General features: G+C 41.9%; 2 protein-coding genes across 2 annotated transcripts in view; both read left to right on the top strand.

Annotated features, from left to right (window-relative positions):
• LOC127206590 (tubulin polyglutamylase TTLL7-like) overlaps window positions 1-24973 on the top strand; it is a 150869-nt gene that overhangs the window by 17906 nt on the left and 107990 nt on the right. Inside the window, 4 exon segments of the mRNA XM_051165908.1 lie at window positions 20202-20400; window positions 20577-20708; window positions 22355-22476; window positions 23362-23429. Coding sequence (XP_051021865.1) covers window positions 20376-20400; window positions 20577-20708; window positions 22355-22476; window positions 23362-23429 — 347 coding nt within the window. The 5' untranslated portion in view covers window positions 20202-20375.
• Window positions 1-24973, top strand: part of LOC127206589 (tubulin polyglutamylase TTLL7-like) — a 103675-nt gene that overhangs the window by 17906 nt on the left and 60796 nt on the right. The window lies entirely within an intron of this gene.

Genomic DNA, 24973 nt, shown 5'->3' on the forward strand with positions numbered 1-24973 from the left:
TTGTTGACATCAAGGAATGAAAAAAAAATTGATAAGAACATATTGGAAAAGCCTTCATGTAGGAGTCAGTTTCTTTGAAGTAGGCAAAGTGTGTGTTTTACACTTGTCCCTCTCTTGAAACAAACCATTAACTTGTTAATCTACTCCTTACATGGATTATTCATCCATTTATGAAAGCAGAGGTCTAATCTTTTTTTTTTTTTTTTTTGAAGATCTCCTTTCTAGTATGTCATAATGCAGGCTGTGTTTAGGGCCAGCGCTGAGGGATGCCCTCCGTGCTCTACTTACTGTCCTTATCGCCTGAGCACTTCAATCTGCTCTTCCCTGCCCAGGGCATTGCTCTTGTGCTGTTCTGTACCTGAGGGCGTTTAGGGCACTCCGGAAAGCCTTGCGACTGGGGGGTCCTTTGCTGTCCCTGCCCTTCTTTATGTTTCCCCTTTTCTCTAGTATCTAAGAGCAGGAGGTGGATGAGTTCATTCCTGCATAACTACCACAATAACTTTCAACTAATGACTGATGTTGGGTGCACTCTGAAACGGCGTGCTTTATGCTGACTGTCAGTTTCCCAGGGGACTAAGCTCTAGCTGCTTCCCGACACACCCTTGGTAGTTCCATGCCCTCGGTGGGTGGCGTCTCTGCTCCGCTGAGCTCTATTTCCTGCAGCTTCCTGGTGCTGCTGGCATTTGGAGCTTCTGAGGAGCATGAGCGAAGACTAACAAAGCAAGAGTCATTTTGTTTCTTCCAAGTTTCTTTCCTTCTCTTTGTTCTCCTCTTCTCCTTTTCCTCTTCCTCCTCCCTCCTCCTCCTCTTCTTCCTTCTCCTATACCTCTTCCTCCTCTTCTGCTCTTATTCTTCAATTCTCTCCCTTTCTCTATCTCCCAGTACTAAGTATCTAATCCAGGGCCTGGTACACATTAGGCAAGAACTCTACTGCTGAGCTCTACTCCCGTCACACCTTAGCTTTTAAACTTTATAAATGTCTTAATTTTCACCTCCCTCCTGGTGGTTTCTCAAACATGGCATGGTAAAGAAAACTCAAAATCAGGGCAGAAAAAACAAACCACTTCCACATTGATTAGGAAGGTTTGGGTTCTGGGATTTCAGCTGTGTGCTTTCCTTCTCTTCATCTCTGATTTGGGGGCGCAGGCGGGGAATCCTTTAAGTTAACTCGGTATGTATGCTTGTTCCTCCTTTGCTCCAACTATGGTGAGGATAGCACACTGCAGATACAACTTGCATTGTAACCACAGAGCTAGGTATTTTTACATGATGACCTCAGTCTTGGCTTGAATACCTGGAATCTGGGATCAGATAGTTTACATTTTGATTTACTCTGGAAGTGTCAACTTCAGAGATGGTTTAGCAAATATGTCAAGGACTAAAATAAACACAGAATTCTGTGCCTCGTGATCAGAATCCTTGCGAGCTACTTAGGCATCAGTCTTCTGGAGGAAGCTGTGTTTATTCATTATTGTAGTAGGTCTTTATGGACACAGTTGATTAAAATTCATCCTGGCATATGATTCATGGTTATTTTTGTATTGTTGTAACACAGGTGGAGAGAAATGGCATATTTACTCAGAATTAGTAAGTCAAAGCAAATAGTAAGCTTTACAGTTCATTCATCCATTCATGGAAAGATAAATATTATTTCATTTCATATGAATCATTCATAGCCTTGCTTAAATAATTGTATCTTCTCAAACTAGTAAAAGCTTTCCACAGCTCATTTTAATAACAATGTTGTAATCCATTTTGGTTATATTAATTGTTTGAATACATTTATATTGTTTTCAGGTTGCTTTTTTACTTTATAATTTTAATAAGTTCGTTTGCTTTATTTTATGTGTATGAATGGTTAGCTTGAATCTGTGTGTATACGGCACATGTATGCAGTGCCGATATAGGCCGGAGGAGGGCCTCAAATTCCTGGAGTTACAGGTGCCAGTGAGCTGCCATGTGGGTGCTGGGAACAGAATTTGGGTCCTCTGCAAGAGCCACCAGTGCTCTTAACAACTGAGCCAACTCTCCAGCCTCCAGTTAGGTATTTTAAGGAGTGGCTTGGCGTGCTCCAACACTGTATGTAATTTTCCCTAAGGAGTGGTTTTGAAAGTGGAATCCTGAAACCTAAGGCATACACATCTTACATATTTGAGGCATTTCCAATACTTTGTGATTTATTTCCAGAGCATTTGTTACTGATTGTCTAGAGACCACAGACTACCTTCAGGTAAAGTAACAACGTAAATTGATTTGATTTTATTGCAGCAATTTTCTATGCTCATTTATTTCTAACTTAATAGCGATAAAGCAAGTTATTCATAAGGTGGTGATTTAAACATATAGAGACAGTGTTTCTTGTTGTGCTATGACGTATGCTATTTGCAAATAGCATTCCAAGTTTAGCATCATCACACTGAGTCAGTAAATTTTAGAAAGTAAATTAAGAGAGCTTGCCACTGCCTACCATGCCTAGTTTGTTTGAGTGTACTTCCTTCCTTTCTGGGAGTGTAAACATTTCATTTACTAGGTAACTCTATTACCTTCATGCATTCTTTACCAAAGCAATATAACCAAAGAACTGCTGCTTACATTGGCTATTGTCAAGTGGTGTTTCTGTCTCATTTAAGACTGTTTTTAATTTGAGAAAATAGTAGCCAGGCGGTGGTGGCACACGCCTTTAATCTCAGCACTTGGGAGGCAGAGACAGGTGGATCTCTGTGAGTTTGAGGCCAACCTGGTCTACAATGTGAGTCTAGGACAGCCAAGGCTACACTGAGAAACCCTGTCTTGAAAAACAAACAAACAAACAAGAATAGAAGAATGTTGCTATTTATGTGCATTGGTTCTTTGCCTGCTTGTATGTCTGTGTGAGGGAATCAGGTCTTGGGGTTACAGACAGTTGTAAGTGGCCATGTGGATGCTGGGTATTGAAGCTGCATCCTTGAGAAGAACAGTTAGAGCTCTTACTTGCTGAGCCATCTCTCTAGCCCTAAATAGAAGCATTTTGCAGCTGTTATTTAAAATGATTAATTTAAAAGAAACAAGTGTGTGTGTGTGTGTGTGTGTGTGTGTGTGTGTGTGTGTGCGTTTGTGTGTGTGTAAAGATATCTCATCAGTTAAGAGCACTTGGTCTTCTGGAGGACTCAGGTTTGATTTACAGCAAACACATGGCAGCTCACAACCCTATATAACTACAGTTTTAGTTTAGTTTTTTTTACAATGCCCTTTTCTGGCCTCCATGGGCACCAAGCATGCATGTGGTACACAGATATACATGCAAGCCAAACATCCATCTGTAAAATGAACAAAGACATATTTATAGCGTGCTACATTGTGCAGATGTTCGTATAGTCAAGGAAAATTCCTCTTTCATAATTGTTTTTCTTTTTTATATCGTAAGTATGAGTGGCCTTCTTCTGAGAATAAAGGGTTGGTTCTGAAATAAGTGTGCTCAGTCCTTGTTATAATCTTTAAGAAGAATAAGTTGTGTGGATTTTAAGTAAAATATAATATAAGATAATAAGAAAGAGCTAGACAAAAAAAAATCAGGCCAGGTTTGGTGACACATGCCTGTAATCCTAGCACTTGAGAAGGCAGAGGCAGGTGAGTTCAAAGTCAGCTTGGTCTACCAAGAGAGTCCAGTACAGCAAGGGCTACACAGAGAAACCCTGGCTCAATAATATATATATATGGAAAGGAGCTGTGTATGGTCGCTTATGCCTATAATGCAGGACCCAGGAAGCTGAGGAGTGAAGATTGTTGCCAAGTTTGGGGGCAGCCTGGGCTACAGAGCAAAACTCTTGTTTCAAGGAACAAAACACGAGCAGCATCAACAAAGAATAAGGTGAGGATTTCCTTTAAATGACCTTAATGCTCATTACCAACATCCTTTGTACAATTTAACATTTTGTTTGGCATAGGAGAATTCCATTTGACAACTGTGTGCACTAGGTTTATGAGGTCAGTGGTCCTGTTTTCCCTTGGCAACCCAAGGTGAGGCCCTTCTGGTGAGATAACAATGGGATTGTGAGTAGGAAAGATGAGTCAGCTCCCTGGCCCCAGCGTTATAAGAGTCAAGAAGTGATGCACTCCAGGCCAGGATTCTAGCTGTCTGTGATGGTTCATGCTGATTGTCATCTTGACAGGACCTGGCAGTCACCTAAGAGACAGTCCTCCAGGCTTGCTGTGAAGGGTCATCTAGATTAGATGGAGTTGCAAAGGCTCCCTCCAGCTGTGGGCAGCACCGCTCCACGGGCTGGGGGCCTAGACCAAATAAAATGAGAGCCATCTCGTATCTCCGCACCAGCCTCATCGTCATACATGGAGCCCTCAAACCAAAATCAGTTTTCTTTCTTTCTTAAGTTGCTTTTGGTCTGCTGTTTTGTCACAGCAGTGGGACACATAACTAGTAAGCTGTTTCTGAGTCCTCCACTATATATTGAACTCAGTACAAATACATATATGGCATATACCTCTGTGCTAATATTTGAAGTAAAATGTTTTGCCTGGAATTTACCTGTTTTATAATATTGTCTACTAAGTACCAAGAAGTAAATAAAATAGGCCTCTGCTTAGCCAGGATAACTTTCCTCCTCAGCACATGAATTTAAGTATAGGCTATTGGCACTGGTCTCGCCAAGCTTAAAGTGCTTGTCTTCTTGGGGGAGTGAGTGAGGGGCAGAGGTTGTGTGAGCATTGGAGGGGAGGAAAAATGTCAGGGCAGCTCATTTTGGGATGAGGAGAGATGAGAGCCGCTATTGGTCACTCTGGTGTTTATCTGGCCAATACCATTGTGACCTGGGATTTCAGCTAAAGGCAGCTGTGCATTGGGTTGCTTGGCTTCTTTGTCAAAAATCAAGTGACCAAATGTGTGTGGATTCATCTCTGGGTCTTGGATTCGATTCCATTGATCCACCAGCCTATTGCTGTGCCAGTACCATGTTGTTTTAATTACTGTTGCTCTATAGTACAGCTAGAGACCAGGTATGGAGATTCGTCCGGAAAATCTTTTATTGTATATAATTGTTTTTGCTATTCTGGGCTTTTTGTTTCTCAGTATGAAGTTGAGAATTGATCTTTCAATGTATTCAAAATATTTTGTAGGTATTTTGATAGGGATTGCATTGAATCTGTAAATTGCTTTTGGTAAGATGGCTATTTTTACTCTGTTAATTCCGATCCATGAACAAGGGAGATCCCTCCATCTTCTGATGTCATCTTCAATCTCTTTCTTCAGAGATTTAAAGTTTTTTTTTTTTCAAACAAGTCCTTCATTTGCTTGGTTAGAGTTACTCCTAGATATTTTATACTGCTTATGGCTATCATGAAGGGTGTAGTTTTCCTAATTTCTTCCTCTGCTTGTTTGTCATTTGTATATAGGAAAGCTACTGACTTTTTTTGAGTTAATTTTGTATCCAGTTATTGTTGCTGATGAACCCAGGGCTTGGTGCTGCTTCATACGTTGCTGCATCCCTGCCTGTCTCTTCCAGTGCTAGGGGTGCTGGTTGTCATGACTCCCTCCCCGGGCCTGCTGCATCAATTTAGCTGATGCCACTGGGGAATGGTGCTACAGGGACTGCCTTTAGGCTACAATTCCACTCTAACCCCAAGCTTAGCAATTGCCCCTAAAAGCTTCTTCCCTTATATACTGCAGGATGTTTTTCAGAATCCTGAGGCAGTTGTTTTAGATGGTTTTATGCAACTTTATCTACTTTTTTTTTTTTTAATCAAGAATTGCTAACTGATTTCATTTGGGTCCATTTTTAAACAGAATTTTAAAGCTATGTTTTGAGGGAGACCTGAGTTAGAAGCTCTATCTTGATCCATCTTTTTTTTTAATTTCCCTCCAGAGTAAACATTCTTTGGAGTTCAAAAGCTTGAAGGGACTCTGGGTTGCACTTCATCTTTCTGACTTGAGGGCCTGTGTACAGACTGTCGACGTTAGACTGGCTGTGGGAGTAAATTACTGTGTCAGACTTCTGCCCTGAGCTACTGCAGTTCTGATGTGTTTCCTCCACAGCTACAGATCTTTGCTAGGTCAGCATGCACGATCACCTCGGCCTAGGCCTATGGTGAGGTGTAACACGAGTCACACTGCTTTATCCCGGAGCACTCCACCCAGTAATGTTACTCTCTAGGAGATTTTGATGCCTGATGCAGTGTGAGAACCTAGGGGCTCAAAGGAGGTGTTGGCACCATTAATTTTTCACACTAGAAATAGTGATAGCCAGTAAGCTGCTGTTTCCCAGCCAAGATCAATTTCATTGCAAGTCACACCGTGATCTCGTTTGCTTGAGAAAACAAAACTTGTGCAATTTGAGCAATGCAAAAGTGCTATTTTTACAATCTTATCCCTATTTATACGCATTGGAAGTGACTTTAAGGACAGCTCTTATTTTGCATCACTTTCGTGAATTAAAAAAAAAAAAGGAAAATATAAGTAAAACAAAACTGCTAAGACATTCCTGAAATGTCTTAAGTGGAGGATAGATTCTTTTGACTCTATCTTTTTGTGACTCAGCCCTCTTGTTGTATAGCTTGAATGTGAGGAATTGATGGTGCAGCCCAAGTGTGATGGCCTACAGAGAGAACCCCCAGAATTTGGGAGGCCGAGGCAGGAGTATTGCCAGTATGAGAACAGCCTGGGGGCTACATAGTGAGTCTGTCTCCTACAAGAAAGAGAAAGAAGGGTGGATGGAAGGAAGGAAAAGAGGCAGGCTTGGGGAAAGGGAGTAATTGGCTTAATGTCTGGAGAACTTCTGTGGTGCTCTTGCTCTGTATTGGTTTGTGTTTTTCTCTGTAGCGACTGATGCCAGTGCTATTGATTTTGATATGTATGAACCGATGACGGCATCTATGTGAGGACTTCCCCTTTATTGGTAATCACAGCCAGTATCACAGAGAGAGAGAGAGAGAGAGAGAGAGAGAGAGAGAGAGAGAGAGAGAGAGAGAGAGAGAGAGAAGAGAAAAGGTGCTGATTTAAGGATTTTCTTCTGACTTGCAAGCCTTGCAAGTCTAAAATTTCCTGATGAGCTTGGGTTGAAGAGAAGGGATGCCATTGAGTGAGGATGCACACAGTTGAGACTTTTGGGGAAACTTTCTGAGCTGAGGTTTCTGGGAGAACCTCAATCTTTTTTCTTGTTTTTCTTCAACCCAATGAATGAGCCACATTCATGTTATGGAGAATAACTTCCTGTAGATTTAGCAACTAATTGCATCTGCAGAGTACCTTCGCAGCAACATGCAGACTGATGTCTGAATAAATAATGTGGATATTGTGGCCTAAGTTGATATGTAAGACTACGAATAACAGGGAGATTGATTGTCTTTATTTGTGGTCTTAGTCACATGCAAATCTTGATTTGCTACTGATGAAATCACTGAGTTTAATCATTCCTGAGTGATTTCTAAAAAGATTTATTTATTCATGTGTTTTATGTACATGAGTGGTCTGTCTTCATGAACACCAGAAGAGGTATCAGATCCCATAACAGATGGTTGTGAGCCACCATGTGGTTGCCAGGAATTGAACTCAGGGCCTCTGGAAGAACAGTTTGTGCTCTTAACCACTGAGCCATCTCTCCAGCCCTCCTGTGTGATTTTTTTTTGAAGCATTTTCAACATTACTCATCTTCTTATCAGGAGATGAAAATGTAAGCAAGACTCATTACGTGTATGAAGGGTGTAGTGAGGATGTGGAGTCAGATCTGCTGATGAGAAAGAATTAGAAGGCCTTGAAATGTCTCGCTTCCTGCAGACTGACAGGGCCTATGGATGCAGAGCACAGTGCAAGTGCTGTGGAGAGTGCAGACTGTCTATATTCACCTCTGAGTGAATATAGACCTGAATATAGACACTTTTGTGTTTCAGACATTAAAATGAACTGTTTAAAGAATAACATAACAATAGAAAACAGTAGTGCCAGTGGGAGGGTGTTTAAAATTACACACTAAGTGTGTGTTGTTGTTGTTAAGAGTCATCTTTTCTATGTTTTTAACATAGTCTGTTGGTTTTGCCCCATGGATTGACTGGACATAGTTGAATGAAAGTTCTTTGTAGATAATATATGAAAGTCAGTAAAGATGGCTAAGTAGTTAAGGGTACATATTGGTATTACAGAAGGCCAAAGCTCAACTTCTAGTACCTAGGCCAATCAGCTTAGGAACACCTGTAATTCCAGTTCCATGGAATCATAGGACCTCTTCTGGCCTCTATGGGGACTGCACTCATGTGTGTAAACCCATATGCACACACATACATACACATAAACGTTCAACAAAATAGTATTTGAGTATAAGTTCCAGTAGCATGGTTGGTCATCCAAGCCAGATGTGGTTGGCAACACATTGCTAGAAAGTACTCTAAAGACTGAATGTTGTTCCTAGTGAGACCTGTAAAATGGATAGTTTTGGATATTAGATTAATATTTTAAAAATGGTAAATTGCAATATCTCCTAGCACAATTGAAAAGCAGCCTTGTGGCTTTAGTGTTCTGTTTAGTTTGTACCTCTGAGAGTCATGCAATGAACACATGAGGTTACATCTGGTTCTGTAGCTGCCTTGTATTGACTGGCATTCTTTTTTTTTTTTTTTATTATTAATTTATTCTTGTTACATCTCAATGTTTATCCCATCCCTTGTATCCCCCCCATTTTCCCATTATTCCCCTCCCCTATGACTGTTCCTGAGGGGGATTACGTCCCCCTATATATTCTCATAGGGTATCAAGTCTCTTCTTGGCTACTTGCTGTCCTTCCTCTGAGTGCCACCAGGTCTCCCCCTCCAGGGGACATGGTCAAATGTGAGGCACCAGAGTACGTGAGAAAGTCGTATCACACTCTCCACTCAACTGTGGAGAATATTCTGACCATTGGCTAGATCTGGGAAGGGGTTTAAAGTTTACCTCCTGTATTGTCCTTGGCTGGTGCCTTAGTTTGAGCTGGACCCCTGGGCCCAAATCTGCCTATCATATTGTTCTACTTGTAGATTTCTAGGACCCTCTGGATCCTTTTATTTTGCTGTTCTCCCATGCGTCTCTCATTTAGAGTCCCAATAGGATGCCTTCCCCTCTGTCCCAGTTGACTGGCATTCTTAAGCACACTTAGGGTTGATATGAATAGTGATTGTCATGGGCTTTGAAATTTTATTTTTGAGATGTTTCAAGCTAAACAATGTCTCCAAAATAAAACTATTTGTAGGCACGGTGAAAGAGAAGACATATTTTTTCACTTGCTAGAGTACCTAATATGTTGGTGAACACTTAGTTAGGGTTACCATTGCCATAATGCAACACCATGACCAAAAGCAGCTTGGGGAGGGAAGGGGCTCTTTGGCTAACACTTCCACATCATAGTCCATCATTGAAGGAAGTCAGAACAGGAATCTGGAAGCAGAAGCTGATGCAGAGGTCATGGCATAGTGCTGCTTACTGGCTTGCTCCTAAGGGCTTGCTGAGCTTGTTTTCTTATAGAACCTCGGACTAGCCTGAGGGTAGCCCCATTCACAATTGGTTGAGTCCTCCTGCATCAATCACTAATAAAGGAAATGCTCTATTGGCTTGTGTAGAACCTGATCCTATGGACACATTTTCTTAACCAAGGTTACCTCCACTCTTCTGATTATAGCTTGTGTCATTTTGACATAAGACTAGCAGGCACACCAATAAAAATGCTTAATATGAAATATAAAGAACTCATAAAGGGGCACTTGAATTTTTGAACAGATTGGTGGTACAATGCTGTATGTGACCTATTACTTTACAGTGTCAATTGACTGTCTATGATTAGAGAAAAGGAAGTGCTTGAGAGGAAAATAAATGCTCATGATTTGAGAGTGTCTATGGAGACTATATTATTGTACCCTGGATGGCTTTGGGCTCCAGTTCTGTTCTGCATTCCATCCCTGTTTATTTTGAAGGACAAAAATAGCTCCTTTCCTCCCTGTGTCTATAAAAGGACTGCTTCTATGGCAAAGGCTGCAGAGCTAAAGAGAGTCGTTGTAATAAGATTTATTTATTTATTTACTTTTTTGTTTTGTGTTTTGAAACAGGGTTTCTTTTGTAGTCTGGCTGTACTGAACTTGCTTTGTAGACCAGACTGGCCTCGAACTCACAGAGATCCACCTGGTGCTAATAAACTGAATTCCTGGATCCTAACTGCCTTGCATAAGGACTATGATGAAGTGGGGATCTTTTTCTTCTGCACATGGCAGAGACTAAGCCATGCTCTATCTTCAGCAGAAACTGGGTAGCAGAAACAGGAAACTGTGGATGCTGAGGAAGCATAAGACAAATCCTTCTCAATTCCACCAATTTTGTGTGTTGGTTGGCACTTCCTTAGCAGTCTAACTAAAAACAAAAACAACAACAACAACAACAAAAACCAAACCAAAACAAAACAAAGCAAATAAAAACCAAGATCTTAGAGTGCAACCCAGGCTGGCCTTGAACTCAGTACCCTCCTGCTTTAGTCTCTCATGTGCCTGGATTATAGGCATGTATTGTCACAATGAATTTAATATATGATATTTAATAATTCATAAACACAGATAGAAAAAATAAAACAAGCATCCAACTAACATATACTATAAAATTGGTAATGCATGTGCAGTAAATAAATATCAAAGGAGGAATTCAAAGGGGAATTTAAGAAGGATTTTGTGATAACTTTTTGAGGGTTGGCAATGTCACGACATACTTTGTCAAGCCAAGGGGTGTCAGAGGAACCATCAGATTTATAAACGATGTTGAAAAGTTAAGTTTTGGATATTGAGAACTACACTTGCATCACATGACCCTGCAGTGATGTCATCCGTTCTCCAGCGATGCAGATGCACAGTTTGATATCTATTGTGAACCTTTTGGTCGAGAACAGAGAACTGGCGGTTTTACATATTCTCCACCTCCCTCAGTGTGTCCCTTCCAACTTCTGATGCAGCTTCCTGAGCTGGGATCCACCCGCATATCTCAGAACAAGAGATGACTCTACGTAGCAAAGTGAAGGCTGGTACTTGGAGGATGCCTTAGATTTGTGTGTGTGTGTGTGTGTGTGTGCGTGTGTGCGCGAGCGCACGCATGCACCTTTGCATGCGTGTGCCCATGGACCCTTGTAAATGGATAGACAGGGTTTCTCTGTGTAGCCTTGGCCATTCTGGACTCACTTTGCAGACCAGGCTGGCCTCGAACTCACAGCGATCCGCCTGCCTCTGCCTCCCGAGTGCTAGGATTAAAGGCATGCACATCTTAACTGCTGTCATATGTTATTCCTAGAGAGCAAGTGAGACTTCTCCCCCCATACCCTCCGCCATGCCTTTGGGGTGATTTGAGAGCTACTTAGAGCACAATATTATATTCTTGGAGAACGTGTCCAAAGGGACTTTTGACTCCATTTAAGCATTTAATACTTTATGAAATAACTTTGTCTTCTTTAATAACTCTGTCACTTGATCTGAACTTTATTCAATTCTGCACTTACTGAATGAGATCTGTGCTTTTTTATTATGTCAAGAAGTGGAAATATAAATAGTAAGAAGGTAAGATGCCTTCACTGTGTGCTGGGTTAGCAGTCCCTACAGTTTCTTACATCACACTAGGCTAGATTCTAAGGACGAGATGCGCCACAGACCTTTGTGGATATTACATTTGAGTGGTGCCATTTAGTCGTAAACATTGAGCAGACACCGAGCAAGCCGTGGAAATCTGAAGCAAATAATGGTAAACCAGTGCAGCAGCTACTGCCCACAGTCAATGTTACTGCTGCTCCCAGAATGAATAAATAGTTCTTTGATTCTTTGGTTTACTCACGCTTGGCTCCTACCAGCTTTGTAGAAGTGTCTGATCAAATGGCTCTTTCAGGTCTATAACATTCTACATAGCCAGCTCTGGCTTTCAGGAGGATAGCCAGCCTGGGAATGGGGCACAAAAGGTCTTGTGTTTAGGAAGCAAGTAGATTCTCCAAACTTTCTGAATTGGAATATACAATGAAGCAGGCCAATATGCCATTGTTAGGAGAACAGTTAGGGTGACATCATCTATTGTTCCCCAGCTATGCAGCTGTGAATGCTGAGATATAGTGTCACTTATTGGCAGAAACATAGAAATAGGATCAGTTGGGCTAGGGAATGGGTCTTCTGTTTTTTTTTTTTGTTTTTGTTTTTTTTTAAGATATTTTTATTTTATGGGTACAAGTGTTTTGCCTGCGTGCACGTGTGCACATCACATGTGTGCAGTGCCTGCGGGGACCAAAAGTGTGCATTGGATGCTCCTGAATCTGGAATTACAAGTGGTTGGGAGCAGCTATGTGGGTTTTAGAAACCCAGCCTGGGACCTCTGTAAGAGCAGCAGGTGGTTTAACCACTGAGTCGGTCTCCAGCCCCGTGTTTAACTAAAGGCACGTCCATATAAAATTAGAGGTGTTTCGTATCTTATCTTCAGTCTTGAGGTTTGTTTATTTTCTGGTCCTTCCTCATTCACATTTTCTGCAGATCTTTTCATGCGTGGAGCCAGCTCCTACCTGCTTCTCTAAGCGAGGCATCTCAGAGTTGTGAGCGATGGCCACTTCTTTTTTGATCATCAAGTCTGACTGCTGTGTTACATTAGCAGCCTCCCTCTCTCTCCCTCCCTCTCTCATCTCTCTCTCTCTCTCTCTCTCCCTCTCTCGTCTCTCTCTGTCTCTCGCTCTCTGTCTCTCTGTGTCTGTGTCTGTCTGACTGTCTGTCTGTCTGTCTGTCTCTCTCTCTCTCTCTCTCTCTCTCTCTCTCTGTGTGTGTGTGTGTGTGTGTGTGTGTGTGTGTAAGATGCTGCCCATGGCCAAACTCTCATTTTCCCTTTTATGAACTTTTCAGATATCTTCCTCACACTGTTTCTGCCGCCCCCACTACACGGCTGGAGTAGGCTATGTGAAGTCCCCCCAGTGGCTCTGCATTGCCATTGAAGGGAGATTCAAGGGTGATTTTCAGCATGGTGCTTCCAGGGAAAACACCATGGACCTAGTGAATGCATTAGGGCATTTTCATTCCTACTGATTGCTTCAAAGGGCTGGCCCATGATAAATGTGTGTTAACGCATGGTGATGTTAATTGTCATGTCTTCGGTGTGGGGGGGAGCACAGGTGCTCACTCTAAAGAAGAGTGCTGGCTGCCATGTCCTCCTTCCTCTTAGGGGTATCTGACTTGATTATTTTTCCCATGATGTTCTGAATACCCTTTTCTCATATGCATCGGTTTCTAAGCAACGTATGTGTGTGTACGATTTGTGTCATTTTGGGGAGACTGTTTTCTAAAATTTGACCTTTTTATATGATTCTCCACCCATTTCATTTCTTTTCATTGGTATATAGCATTTCACAACATGAGTGTGCCACAGTGTTTTTATCCTCTCATTCTGATGCTGATCTGTTTCTTCTTCCTCTACACTTATCCCCCCGGCCCTCAGCAATTTGAGCCTCTGTGACCTTTCAGATCAAGGTCCCTTACCTCTGGACCAACACTAGTGTAATGTGTGTTATTAAACTTGACAGTCACTGTGGGTCTTCATATTTAATGATTTTGGTGCATTTGTTATCCAGAAAATGAACGCATTGGTCAGTGTGGTAGCTAGCTTGGGGTCGAGAGGTGTGAAACCTTCCTAGGTTAGCTGACTTCAGCTCACTCAGCTTTAGCAAGTGAAGAGCTTTATAGGATTATTTTTCCCTAGCTGCTGAACTAAAGCACTTTTTTTTGGCCAGTGATGTCTCCTCCACTCATTGCTTAGCCAGGGGATTTCCAAGTTAGCCATATGGCCGAGTTTCAGAAGATCCATTTAAAGGAAATGGACTCCAGTATGGCATGACCTGCTACTTCCCACCGTTGGCCTTATAGTCTGGCTTCATTCTGCATCAGAGACATGGGAGAAGGCTGCCCACTTTAGAGGTCTTATCACCAAACTGCAGATTTTCTAGGTCTGTGACTGGCTTGAGAACATCTGTTCCTGAGAGGTGTGCAGGTTGTGTTGAGGCTGCAGATATTCCGAGAATCACTTTCCAGCCTGTATCAGGTACTTTTCCATTGTTATTATGGAGCACAAGGGAGAAAGGGTTTATTTTGCCTTATGGTTCCAGAAAGGTAGAGTCTAGCATGGTGGAGACAGCAAGGCAACAGCCATAGTCAGCATTAAACATTTTAAATGCATAGTTCACTTTTTAAAAATAGGTAAAATTAGGCCTGGAGAGATGGCTAGGCTCACAACCAAAAATATAAAAATAGGTAAAATTGAAACCTATCCAAACCTCTTAGAGGAAATGGGACATCGTTCTCTTAAGGTTTCTTTAAGCTGATTTAGGATGAATAATATCTTTGAAGGGGCCATCCAATATGAGGGAAATGGTTAAGTAAAGCAAGGATAGCATTTGTGGTCCATTTTCCAAATGTTGCGAAATTCTAGGCTTATTAGGAGCCCTGGGACAATCTGAAGTGCTGGACCATTTGGGATCAGAAGCTTTCTACAATGCTGTCCTGGAAGCTGTCCTGTTCTGATGGGTGACAGCAACTAAGGTGCCTGGGGCTGGAACATGGAGGGTGCAGGATGTCAGTGTCCAGCATGCTGAGAGGAATGAATCCTGTCAGGTCTGATCCAGGGTCAGCGTCCAGTTCTTTTGTTATGAAAACACAATTTCTCACAAGCATTATACAGTTCTGACATTGTGATGGTGTGAGATGTGCAGGATGCACAGAGCAATTAAGGCTGGTTCTCTGCTCATTGTATGAGCCTGCAGAAGTAAGACATCTGCAAATCTTCCTTCATGCTATACTAAGAATGGCCTCTAATTATAAGTCACAGAGAATCTGTGACCAACATGAAGCCTTGTCTATGCATAGACCTTCGTATCTCAGCCAGTCTCAGAGCTACTCCCAGGTAGTGGGATTAGCACTGTTAGTTACCTGCTTGTCCTGCAGTTTTAATTCTTTACATCCTGATTGAATCCCGCTCTCTCATCCCCTCCAGATCCCATCCCCTCCCTCATCCCCTTTCCCTCCCTACCCTAATGCTTAGAAAGGGGAGGGGAGCTCTCCTCCCCTAACATTTAACCTCAGTTTATCTAGTGTTCTCTGTACTACCTGTAACCTCTTCCTTTGTGGCCTGACAAGGCCACCCCACCAGGGTGGAAGTGAACAACATTAGGAGGCCCAAATCTATGTCAGAAGTAGTCCCTACTCCCCATATTGTGGGACCCACAGGGAGACTGTGCTGCCTATCAACTACATCTGAGCAGGAGATCTAGGTCCACATCCCCTATGGACCTTGGTTGGCACAGCAGTCTCTGTATTGTAATGTGGTTAACCTGAATTAAAGTGGCTAACATCTGTTTACTCTCTTGGTCTACAGATGCTTATTTTCATTAGGAGTTGGTTATAAATTGTTGTTGGACTTTTACAGAGAGAAAACTAGGTTTGACTCGGACATCTCTTTTCCTTTATCTTTCTTTTGTAGGTAAGGAGGTAGGAGCTGAAAAGAAAGAAAAGGGATATAGAAATATAGAGGGAGGATAGAACAAAAGGTAGATTATTGATCTACTCCTCATCTCAAGGCCCAAATTGTTACTCACAAATAAGGTTATTTTTTAATTCGATGATATTGAATTTTGTATATTGATGGATTCATGGTCGTGTCAAAAATTACTCTAATTTTATTACAAGAATATATATTCTAGGTCTAATAGATAGCTATGATTCTATAGATACATAAGGTAAAATAGTTAAATAAGGTCTTCAAAAGCCTCAGGACCTACAGAATATGGCATTTAAAGATTTTTTTTTATTATTCTAAAGATTCTTTGACAACAAAACAAGTTAACTCCTGACAACACCCAACTGACCTCAAAGAAGATGATGAGCATCAAAGAATCTCCTTATGGAGTTGGCTTCAAATGTGTCAAACCAGGCACTGGGCAAAATGCCCTCGTTTCTGCCACAGACAGAATTCTGCCTAATAAGGGAAATTTAGATGCAGGCAGAATAGATGGCTGAACTCTTCCAAGCAGGGTAAACAAGTCCTCAATAGTTCCTGCCTCGCATATATGTCTGTCAGATATACTGTGCCAGAAGGCTGAAGATGATGCTCCAATGTTATAGAGAGTGTTGGGTGACTGTCTTGCTCATTTTTTCATTTTAGAAGCTGCTAATCTGCACTTCTGGTTCACTCATGTATTTAAGTTTTATTCCTTCTCTAATCTCTGATGAGGTTGAAGATCAGATACTTTAGTCTTTCAATTAAGCTTAGTAGGTTAGGGGTTAAGATGTTTTTAAATCAAGATAGATGTTTTAAGTTAAAAGAGATAAGATGTGATAGATATTGATCTTCATTCAGAAATTTAGACCTAACAAGATAGGAAAGATGTTTACTTCAAGTTTGCCAAGTAGAAATAGCCAAATCATTATGAATGCAACATTTATGTAGTTCCTGACTGTCTTGTGGTTCTTCCTGCTGTATGTAGTTTATTTTATTCATGTGTAATAATATAAATGTATACGTTAAAAAGAAACATAATAAAAAATAGGTAAAATTGACTCCTACCTTTCTCCCAGCCACAGTAGACCAGCAGGCTCTGTATGCACTGAATACAGTGTTCTGGGGGCTTAACCTGGTAATGCTGTATTATATAAACTGTCATATATTTTAATTTAAATATGAGAATTGTGTGATGTAAATGATAGGAATTTGCTTCTCACAATTCCATGGCCCTATTTACTCTTAAAACGATTGCAAAGTCAGTTTTTAAAAACTAATTGTATTAGTCAATATGTGTTTCTATGACAAAATACCAAACATTGGATCATGTGTGGGTAGTAAAAACCTATTTCTCAGAGTGTTGACATAATAGCATACACAATTGTGGACTGAGGGATGTGATGCACTCTATGCTTTCGAGGTAGCATCTTGTTGCTGTGTTCTCACATGGCATAAGAGAGAAAGGCAAAGGGGACCCCCACATGACACGAAGCTCTGTGCATGAGAGAAACCTTTGTGATGTATTCACCGCCTCCAGCCCATCCACTTAGTAACCGGTGTCTCCTGAACATTTCCAGGTTCTAGTTCTGAGAAAGACTCAGCAAGGAAGACTAAAGAAACCCTTTCTTTGGGGGAACTCACCTACATGGGTGGTTTTGATGGGATACAAATAAAGGTGTCCAAGGTAGGTCAGCAGAGGGAGAAATGACTCACATGTGATCAAAGGCCAATGTGGTCATTCGCCTAGATTTTAAGTGATTGGTGGGGGGTCGACAAGAAGAGCTAGGAGGAGCTCTCAGACTTAGGTGCTTTGGCTTGTTTTGGGCTTTTGGTGAGAACCCACTGGCTTTAAGTATTACCCAGGCAAATAAAACATACCTCCAGCATAGGGTGAGCAGACCTCAGTAGCTTAGCTGCATGGTGTTATAAGCGTGTTTTCTCAAGTTCCTTGCCTGAAATACAGTGAATTAATTAGAATGGGGAGGATACAGCCAAGACCACCTCAGTGTTTACTGGGTACACCCACTAACTCACGAATGGGGTGGAGCAGAGCCTATGTGTGCCTAGGATCATTTTAGACACTTGAAATTCCTGTTCCTGTGTGACTGGGAGAAACATGTTTATTCTGTACTATAAATTAAGTTGTTGTGGGTTTTTTTTGTTTTTGTTTTTTTTTTTAATAACTTACATTCAGAAATTAACAGGGCTGTTTTAGGACTCCCAAAAGCATTGTGTTCAAACTCTTCCTGACTTGTCACCTCCTTCTAATGGGGTGGTGAGGTGTCACTGTAAATGGGGCCTTTGTTTACTCCAGTGACAGGTGTCAGTCACGAAACCCCAAACTCAATCTACTCCCTGAAGTATCCGAGAGCTTCTGAACAGAACCGAACTGAACCTGTGGCCATTCCTTCCTTCCCTTGCACAGTGACCTGGTCCACTTCCAGTGTGGAACTGGATGCTGGGAGATCAGTTCAGAGATGTTTACTGTGAGTTCCCTGTTTGGTTCGAAGTTTGTGAATTTCCAGAAGACAGCCTGTCTTACTGAGTACCAAATTAGCCTTGCAAGCTCCTTATAAGTCCATGTGCTGTTAGTGTGATGGCTAAAAATAGTGGAGCTGGATGGATGAGATATCCACCTAAGCAGAACCAAATCAAAGCTCTTGGTTTTTAACTTGGAGCCATAGCTTCTATACCCAGATGTTGTGGGAAAACGAACTGACATTCAAAGCTTGCTAACATTACTTGCTTTAAATGTGTATCACATTGCCTATCCATTGTAGGTCTCTAACAAAGAATAAGTTTATATATATATGTATATGTATATGTATATGTATATATACATAATCATACTGGAGACTGATTTGTATTAAAAATGATACCTGAGAATAAACAAAGCTGTGAGTGTCCTATAATGATGTCTTATTGTTAATAATCAGTATCGGGGGTGATGGCTGAATGAGTCTACTTTAATGTCACAGGGTTTCTGAAAACCCTGATAGTGTGGTGAAAGTTCTTGTGTCATCTCTTAGTTTAGCATAATAGTCTAATGTCTTTTCCATTATGATTAGAGACATTTTATGAGAGCCCAAAGATGAAAGAACTCTGAGAGTTGAGAGTGTGAACTTGTCACTGTAGTCAAGACTCGGTGCATACACTTGCACTGTAGACCCTGCACTATGGATACTGCACTGAGGACACTGCACTCCTGACGCTGCAACGCTGATGCTATACTGCTGACACTGCACTGCAGACCCTAGATCGCAGACACTGCACCACAAACAGTGCACCGCAGACCCTGGATCGCAGACACTGCACCACAAACAGTGCACCGCAGACACTGCACCACAAACAGTACACCGCAGACCCTGGATCGCAGACACTGCACCACAAACAGTGCACCGCAGACACTGCACCACAAACAGTGCACCGCAGACCCTGGATCGCAGACACTGTACCACAAACAGTGCACTGCAGACCCTGGATCGCAGACACTGCACCACAAACAGTGCACCGCAGACCCTGGATCGCAGACACTGTACCACAGACAGTGCACCACTGACCCTGGATCGCAGACACTGCACCACAAACAGTGCACCGCAGACACTGCACCACAAACAGTACACCGCAGACCCTGGATCACAGACACTGCACCACAAACAGTGCACCGCAGACACTGCACCACAAACAGTACACCGCAGACCCTGGATCGCAGACACTGCACCACAAACAGTGCACCGCAGACACTGCACCACAAACAGTGCACCGCAGACCCTGGATCGCAGACACTGTACCACAGACAGTGCACCACTGACCCTGCGCTGCTGACACTGCACCACAGACACTGCACCGCTGACACTGCCCCCTAGATGTCGCACTGCTGACACTGCACCGCAGACCCTGGATTGTAGACAGTGCACCGCATGGACACTGTAGATACTGCACAGCCAACACTGCAGATGTCCCCAGATCATACCGAGGGTGCTGTTGGGATGTGGCTGAATCAGGATAGTTTATTCCTTAAGAGAATAAACTCTTAAAGAGTGTGTCCCTCTAAGTGCTTAAGTAAGATTTTTTTTTTTTTTGTAATGACCCTATTTTGGGCCATTCAATTTTGTTCCTCTATCTTAGGACATGGCTCAGTCTGCTTCATGAAGCCATTCCTCTCTACAGGCCCCTACTATCATGGCTTCATGTTAAAAGCATCATCCCAGTAACAGGTGCAGCACTGGATTAAAGATTGTATGGGCTTCTGGGTCAGGGACTCTGGCTTTGATACATTTCATTTCAGTCTCCACTTCACCTCTTTCTTTGTAAAGAGACAAATTTATTTGCCCTTTTTGAACTTAGTTATCTTTTCTTTAACATGAGGATGAAAGTCTTCTCCTACTCAGGCTTGATAAAAAGCAGTATATTATAAATCTCCAGATTCTCAATGTTCAGTGGATTTTACATATTGTTTTTATTACTGTGCGTCATTTGTATATGTAAATGATCTATGATTTAAAACAAAAACAAGTCTCTCTATTTAGACTACACACTTTTCAGGCTAGAAGGCCACAATTTGTCATTTTGCACATGGGTTAGTAATAGATCCACACAACTGTTTTGATGGAATATATTGACTTTTGTTACTATGTGCTGTCTCACAAACATGGTAGTGGCGTGAGAAATACTATGAAGCTGTGTTTTAAATAACTTTTTTTTTAAACCTCTCCAGGTAGCTTCCCAACCTCAAACTTGTGTTGTGAAATCTGAGACTTTGACCCAGATAATATGATAGGATCTTCCTGTGATTTGGGGACATATCCTACTTAGATGATCACAGGACTCCCAGACTTACTGAGAACTTGGTACTGTACACACACGTCTTGCTTGCTTGGCATAGGTGACCATGCCATCTCTGCCTCAAGAAGGGGGTAAGTGGATTGGCTGAACCATACTTCAGGCTATCAGTGTGTTTAGAATATATATTTGAGCCTTGAAAGTGTCACTGTTCATAGCTTTACCTTGCTGGGGGGGCGGGGGCAGCACGTCTGTTTCAGGTCACAATGTTTTTATTTTAGTGACAACTGTTTAATCTTTCTTTTAAAAGTTCTTCCGGGGTCCTCCCCCTTGGATCTGAGTACAGAGTTGCCGTATCAATGCGCAATGAAAAGGAAAGTCAGAAAAAAGAAAAAGAAGGGAGTGATCACTGCGAATGTTTCTGGGACAAAGTTTGAAATTGGTGAGTTTCTTCAGAATCCCACACATTTGTAGTTGTGGGTGGCGTTTAACACAGTGTAGAGTTCTGGAGAGACAGCTATCTTTATGTAATGGAATTTTTAAATTGCTTCTATAAAATTTCTGACAGGTTAGAAGAATTCTTTTCCTGTGCACTGGAGGTTGATCTGCCTTTAAAAGGTGCTAATTGATGTCTAAATTTTCATTTCAAACAGAAAACTTGCATTCAATTAGCTTAGCTGAGAAAACGTGTAGCTCCGATATCCAACGTCGGATTTTTCTGTAATGTTCAAAATAATCAGCTATCTGAGGCTTTGAAGTACATCATAAAGAAGGTTAATATCTGCCTGATTTTATAAAGATTTGTGGACACAGAGTATATCTTTTCAACCATTCTTATGTCATCTGAAAGTGTCCAGCCTCACTGGTGTGTGCACACACGCGAAGATCCCGGACTTAAGTAGCCAGCTGAGCTGCCCCCAGCACGGCCAGGAGCTCGCCTTGTCTTATTATCAGGGTCTCACCAGTTATGGCGGAAGCTCAGAAGGTGTGTCTCCGTTTCTCATGACAGTGGAGAGTGGTCCTTTCCTCGGCTCCTGTGTGTGCACTCCACGACGCAAGATCTCAGGGAAACACCAAGCTTCATCCCACTGCTCTGACAAAGCAGCTCCCTGACCTCGGGGCCTCTTCACGTGTCCCCTCTTCACGTGTCCCCATAGTCCAAGCATCGATGCAAAGAAAGTCAGTTCTTCCCCCAGCAAATTGCCAAGGGACCCTAAGGTTTGGGACCACTTGTGCCTGGGTATCAGTTTCACACCGGAGATACGTCAGCCAGACAATTCACACCAGTTCTCCTATTTTAGTGGAGCATGGTATAAAGAAAACAGTCGAAAACAGAGTGTGGAGGCCTTGCCACGTAGATAGGTCTTCTTTTAGGACTCAGAGTTCACTGGAACACAAAGGTTACCCCGACTATATGCTCATCTTGGTTTTAAACTCAAAATTTAGTGAAAGAAAAAATGCCAATATATTAACTGTAACATCTAGATTAAAGAGGATGACTGTAGTCTGTGCTTAAAAGGACACCCTGAAGGGATTTTTTTTCCCAGTGGGATCACAGGATTGGGAGCAGTAGAGCGCCTGTCCCTGAGGAGTCGCCCCTGTGAACTCGGTTTCACTGCTCCATCCTCTGAGTAAACAGAGCCGACTTGGTTATGTGCTAAAAGTAACTTCAACTGCAAAGGCAGAAGGTGCACAGGAGATCTGATGGTCAAGGATATTTTTACCTTTCCAATTTTATACTTAGTTCCGGGTCATGGAAGAGCCATGGGGCGGGGGTGACCGCCCCTGTGTAGTTACCTCAGTGTCTGTGTTTTCACTGTGCCAAAGTCACTTTCTAAGCCGTCTGCAAGTGCTGTGTTTTCGGTAAATCGGACAGCATTATAACTAAGGCTTTTGTGCAACCTAATTTAGTTCTCAGCTGTTGTGAATAATCTGGTGCTAGGTAAAATGCCGCCACTAATAATGAGCTTAACCTGTAAGGAGTGGACACTCTATAGCTAGAACGCTGTGGATGCAGGCACACACATTTCCACTATGAGTGTCTTCACAGTGTTTTAGCTCTGGCTTAATTTAATCATTTCCTTTCAGTTCGTTTAGTAATCGATGAGATGGGATTTATGAAAACTCCAGATGAAGATGAGACGAGCAACCTTATCTGGTGTGACGCTGCCGTTCAGCAGGAGAAGATAACTGAACTGCAGAACTACCAGGTGGGAACCAGTCACCAGCAGTTATCAGGGGTGGGGGTGGGGGTGGCACACCAGTTCCACCTCAGGTTTTCTTTTATTTCCCTCCTGAGTTACCTGGAAAGCCTGTCTCGTTGCTAGCCAGTTGTGATGACTCTTTGCGTGAAGCCTGCATCATTTCCAAACGCAGTCATTTCCAAACCTTTAGCCTTTTTCTTTAAAGAAGTATCAATAGGAAGAAATTCTGTCTTGGATGATGCTTTGAGTGACACACACTCTAAGATGGAATGGACTGTGTCTTGACATACAGAGACTTGTAGCATCAGCTCAATGCACTCCTACCTTTAAGTCTATAGTGCAATGCAAACATGTTTAGAAGAAATGGAAAGCAGGTAGAAAAGCCTTCAGGGAATCTGAAACAACTGACATTTGCTACCCTTTCCTCTCTCTCTTCCTACTTGCCTCCCGGCTCTCTCTTTCCCCTTTCCCTCCTCCTCCCTTCTCCTGCCCCTCCTCACCATCCCCTCCTCCTCCTTATAACTTAGAATCAGAGGATGAATGGTAGACCAGATGGAGAAAATATCTTAAGTCCCGTGTTATCACTGTCTGCGTTTGTGTCTAGTATTCCAAAAGCAGTTTGGATATTGAATTGTCACGTATCCAACACAGCACACTAGAAACTTACTATCTTTGTAAGGTCATTCCCAGATTTCTTCAAATTTTACCTTTTTATTCTCTATTATATCCTTTAATTTCACAATGTTAACGGTTTAATTTTAAATCCTGTATATTCATAATTTACAATTTATTAGAACATAAATCTCAAGGGATGTATTTAACCGTGTTACAGTATAAAATAGTATATTGATTGATTCTATATATGTTAATATTTGCCTTTTTATTTTTCAGAGAATCAACCATTTTCCAGGAATGGGGGAGATCTGTAGGAAGGATTTCTTAGCAAGAAATATGACGAAGTAATCTTCATTTTCTTGTAATAGAGGAGGCCTGAGCCAACCTTATACTGTGCCTATGGTGGTATTCTTTTGTGTGTGGTTGTATTCAGTTGAGTGCTAGTCAGATGGGAGAGACACTCAGAGCTAGAGTGGTCTTGATGCTTCCCTGGTTCTGGTCTTTAACTGTGCACAGGAGGTAACTGAGGCCCAGAGAGATGACTGGCTGTCTTGCACAAAGTCAAACAAACAGCTCACAGTGGAGCTGGGCACCCACTAGTGCTCACCATGGAGCTGGGTACTCACTAGTGCTCACCGTGGAGCTGGGCACCCACTAGTGCTCACCATGGAGCTGGGTACTCACTAGTGCTCACCGTGGAGCTGGGCACCCACTAGTGCTCACAGTGGAGCTGGGCACCCACTAGTGCTCAGAAGCTCAGGATCCCTTTATTATTACAACTTGATGACTCTATAGAAAAAAAATGATAGACATTTGTTCAGCTTTTTTTAAACCTTATGAGAAGTAATTTGTTGTGTTATATGCTGTATGTGTGTTTAATGGCTATTAAAATTCCATATATCATTTTCTATAACTAGAGATTAAACATTGATATTATTCATGTGGATATTTATAATTGTACATCTATTTATACAGTAATTTTATACTATCTTATACTGCAAAAACCAAAAAAGCTAATAGTTTTAAGTATTTGTGAGATACATCAGATATGTATTCACATCTATAAATGAGAGGTACCACATGGTTAGTTTTAAAGATTATTGTTCTAATTAAAGTCTTAACTCAGCCAAATTTCATGTAATTGTTAAATATAATAAACACACGTAAAGGTGTTGAAATGAAAACTACAACACTAGCACTAATTTTATTTAAAAAAAAAATCAAAACATCAAAGCAGTCACTATTGTTCCTCTTTTGAATTGAGATAAGAAACATTGAGCAAATGCAGTTGGAAATCATATTATTTCCTGTCTCATAGTGGTAATGTCATATTTGTGTACATGCATATGAAAGCGAGCTGGAGAAAGGGTGGGGGAGAGAGGGGAGGGAGGGAGAGGAGGACACAGGTGCACTACAATGTGTACATATTCCTGTGTGTCGGTGCATGCTCCTGGAGGCCAGAGCAGGAAGTTGTGTGTCCTGCTCTATCACTGTCTGCCTCATTTCCTACAGATAAGTTCTCTCACTGAGCCTGGAGATATGTTAGTGGATAGTCCCAGGGATCCTCCTGCCTCCACTTCCCCATCATTCTAGGCTCTAAGTGCGTACATTGGTGCACTTCAATATTTACTTAGGTTCTGGGCATTTGAAGTCATGTTCACATGCTTGCTCAGTGATCACTCTTATCTGCTGACTTATCACCCCAGCTCAATATCACTTAAACACACACATACACACTACACACACACCACACACACTACACATATACACACATACAACATACATAGCACACACTGCACACATCACATATACACACTGCACACTATATTATACACACACACATATACACACCACACATAACACACATATACATACATACTACACACAC

Source organism: Acomys russatus, chromosome 23, assembly GCF_903995435.1.
Source record: "Acomys russatus chromosome 23, mAcoRus1.1, whole genome shotgun sequence".
Lineage (NCBI taxonomy): Eukaryota > Metazoa > Chordata > Mammalia > Rodentia > Muridae > Acomys > Acomys russatus.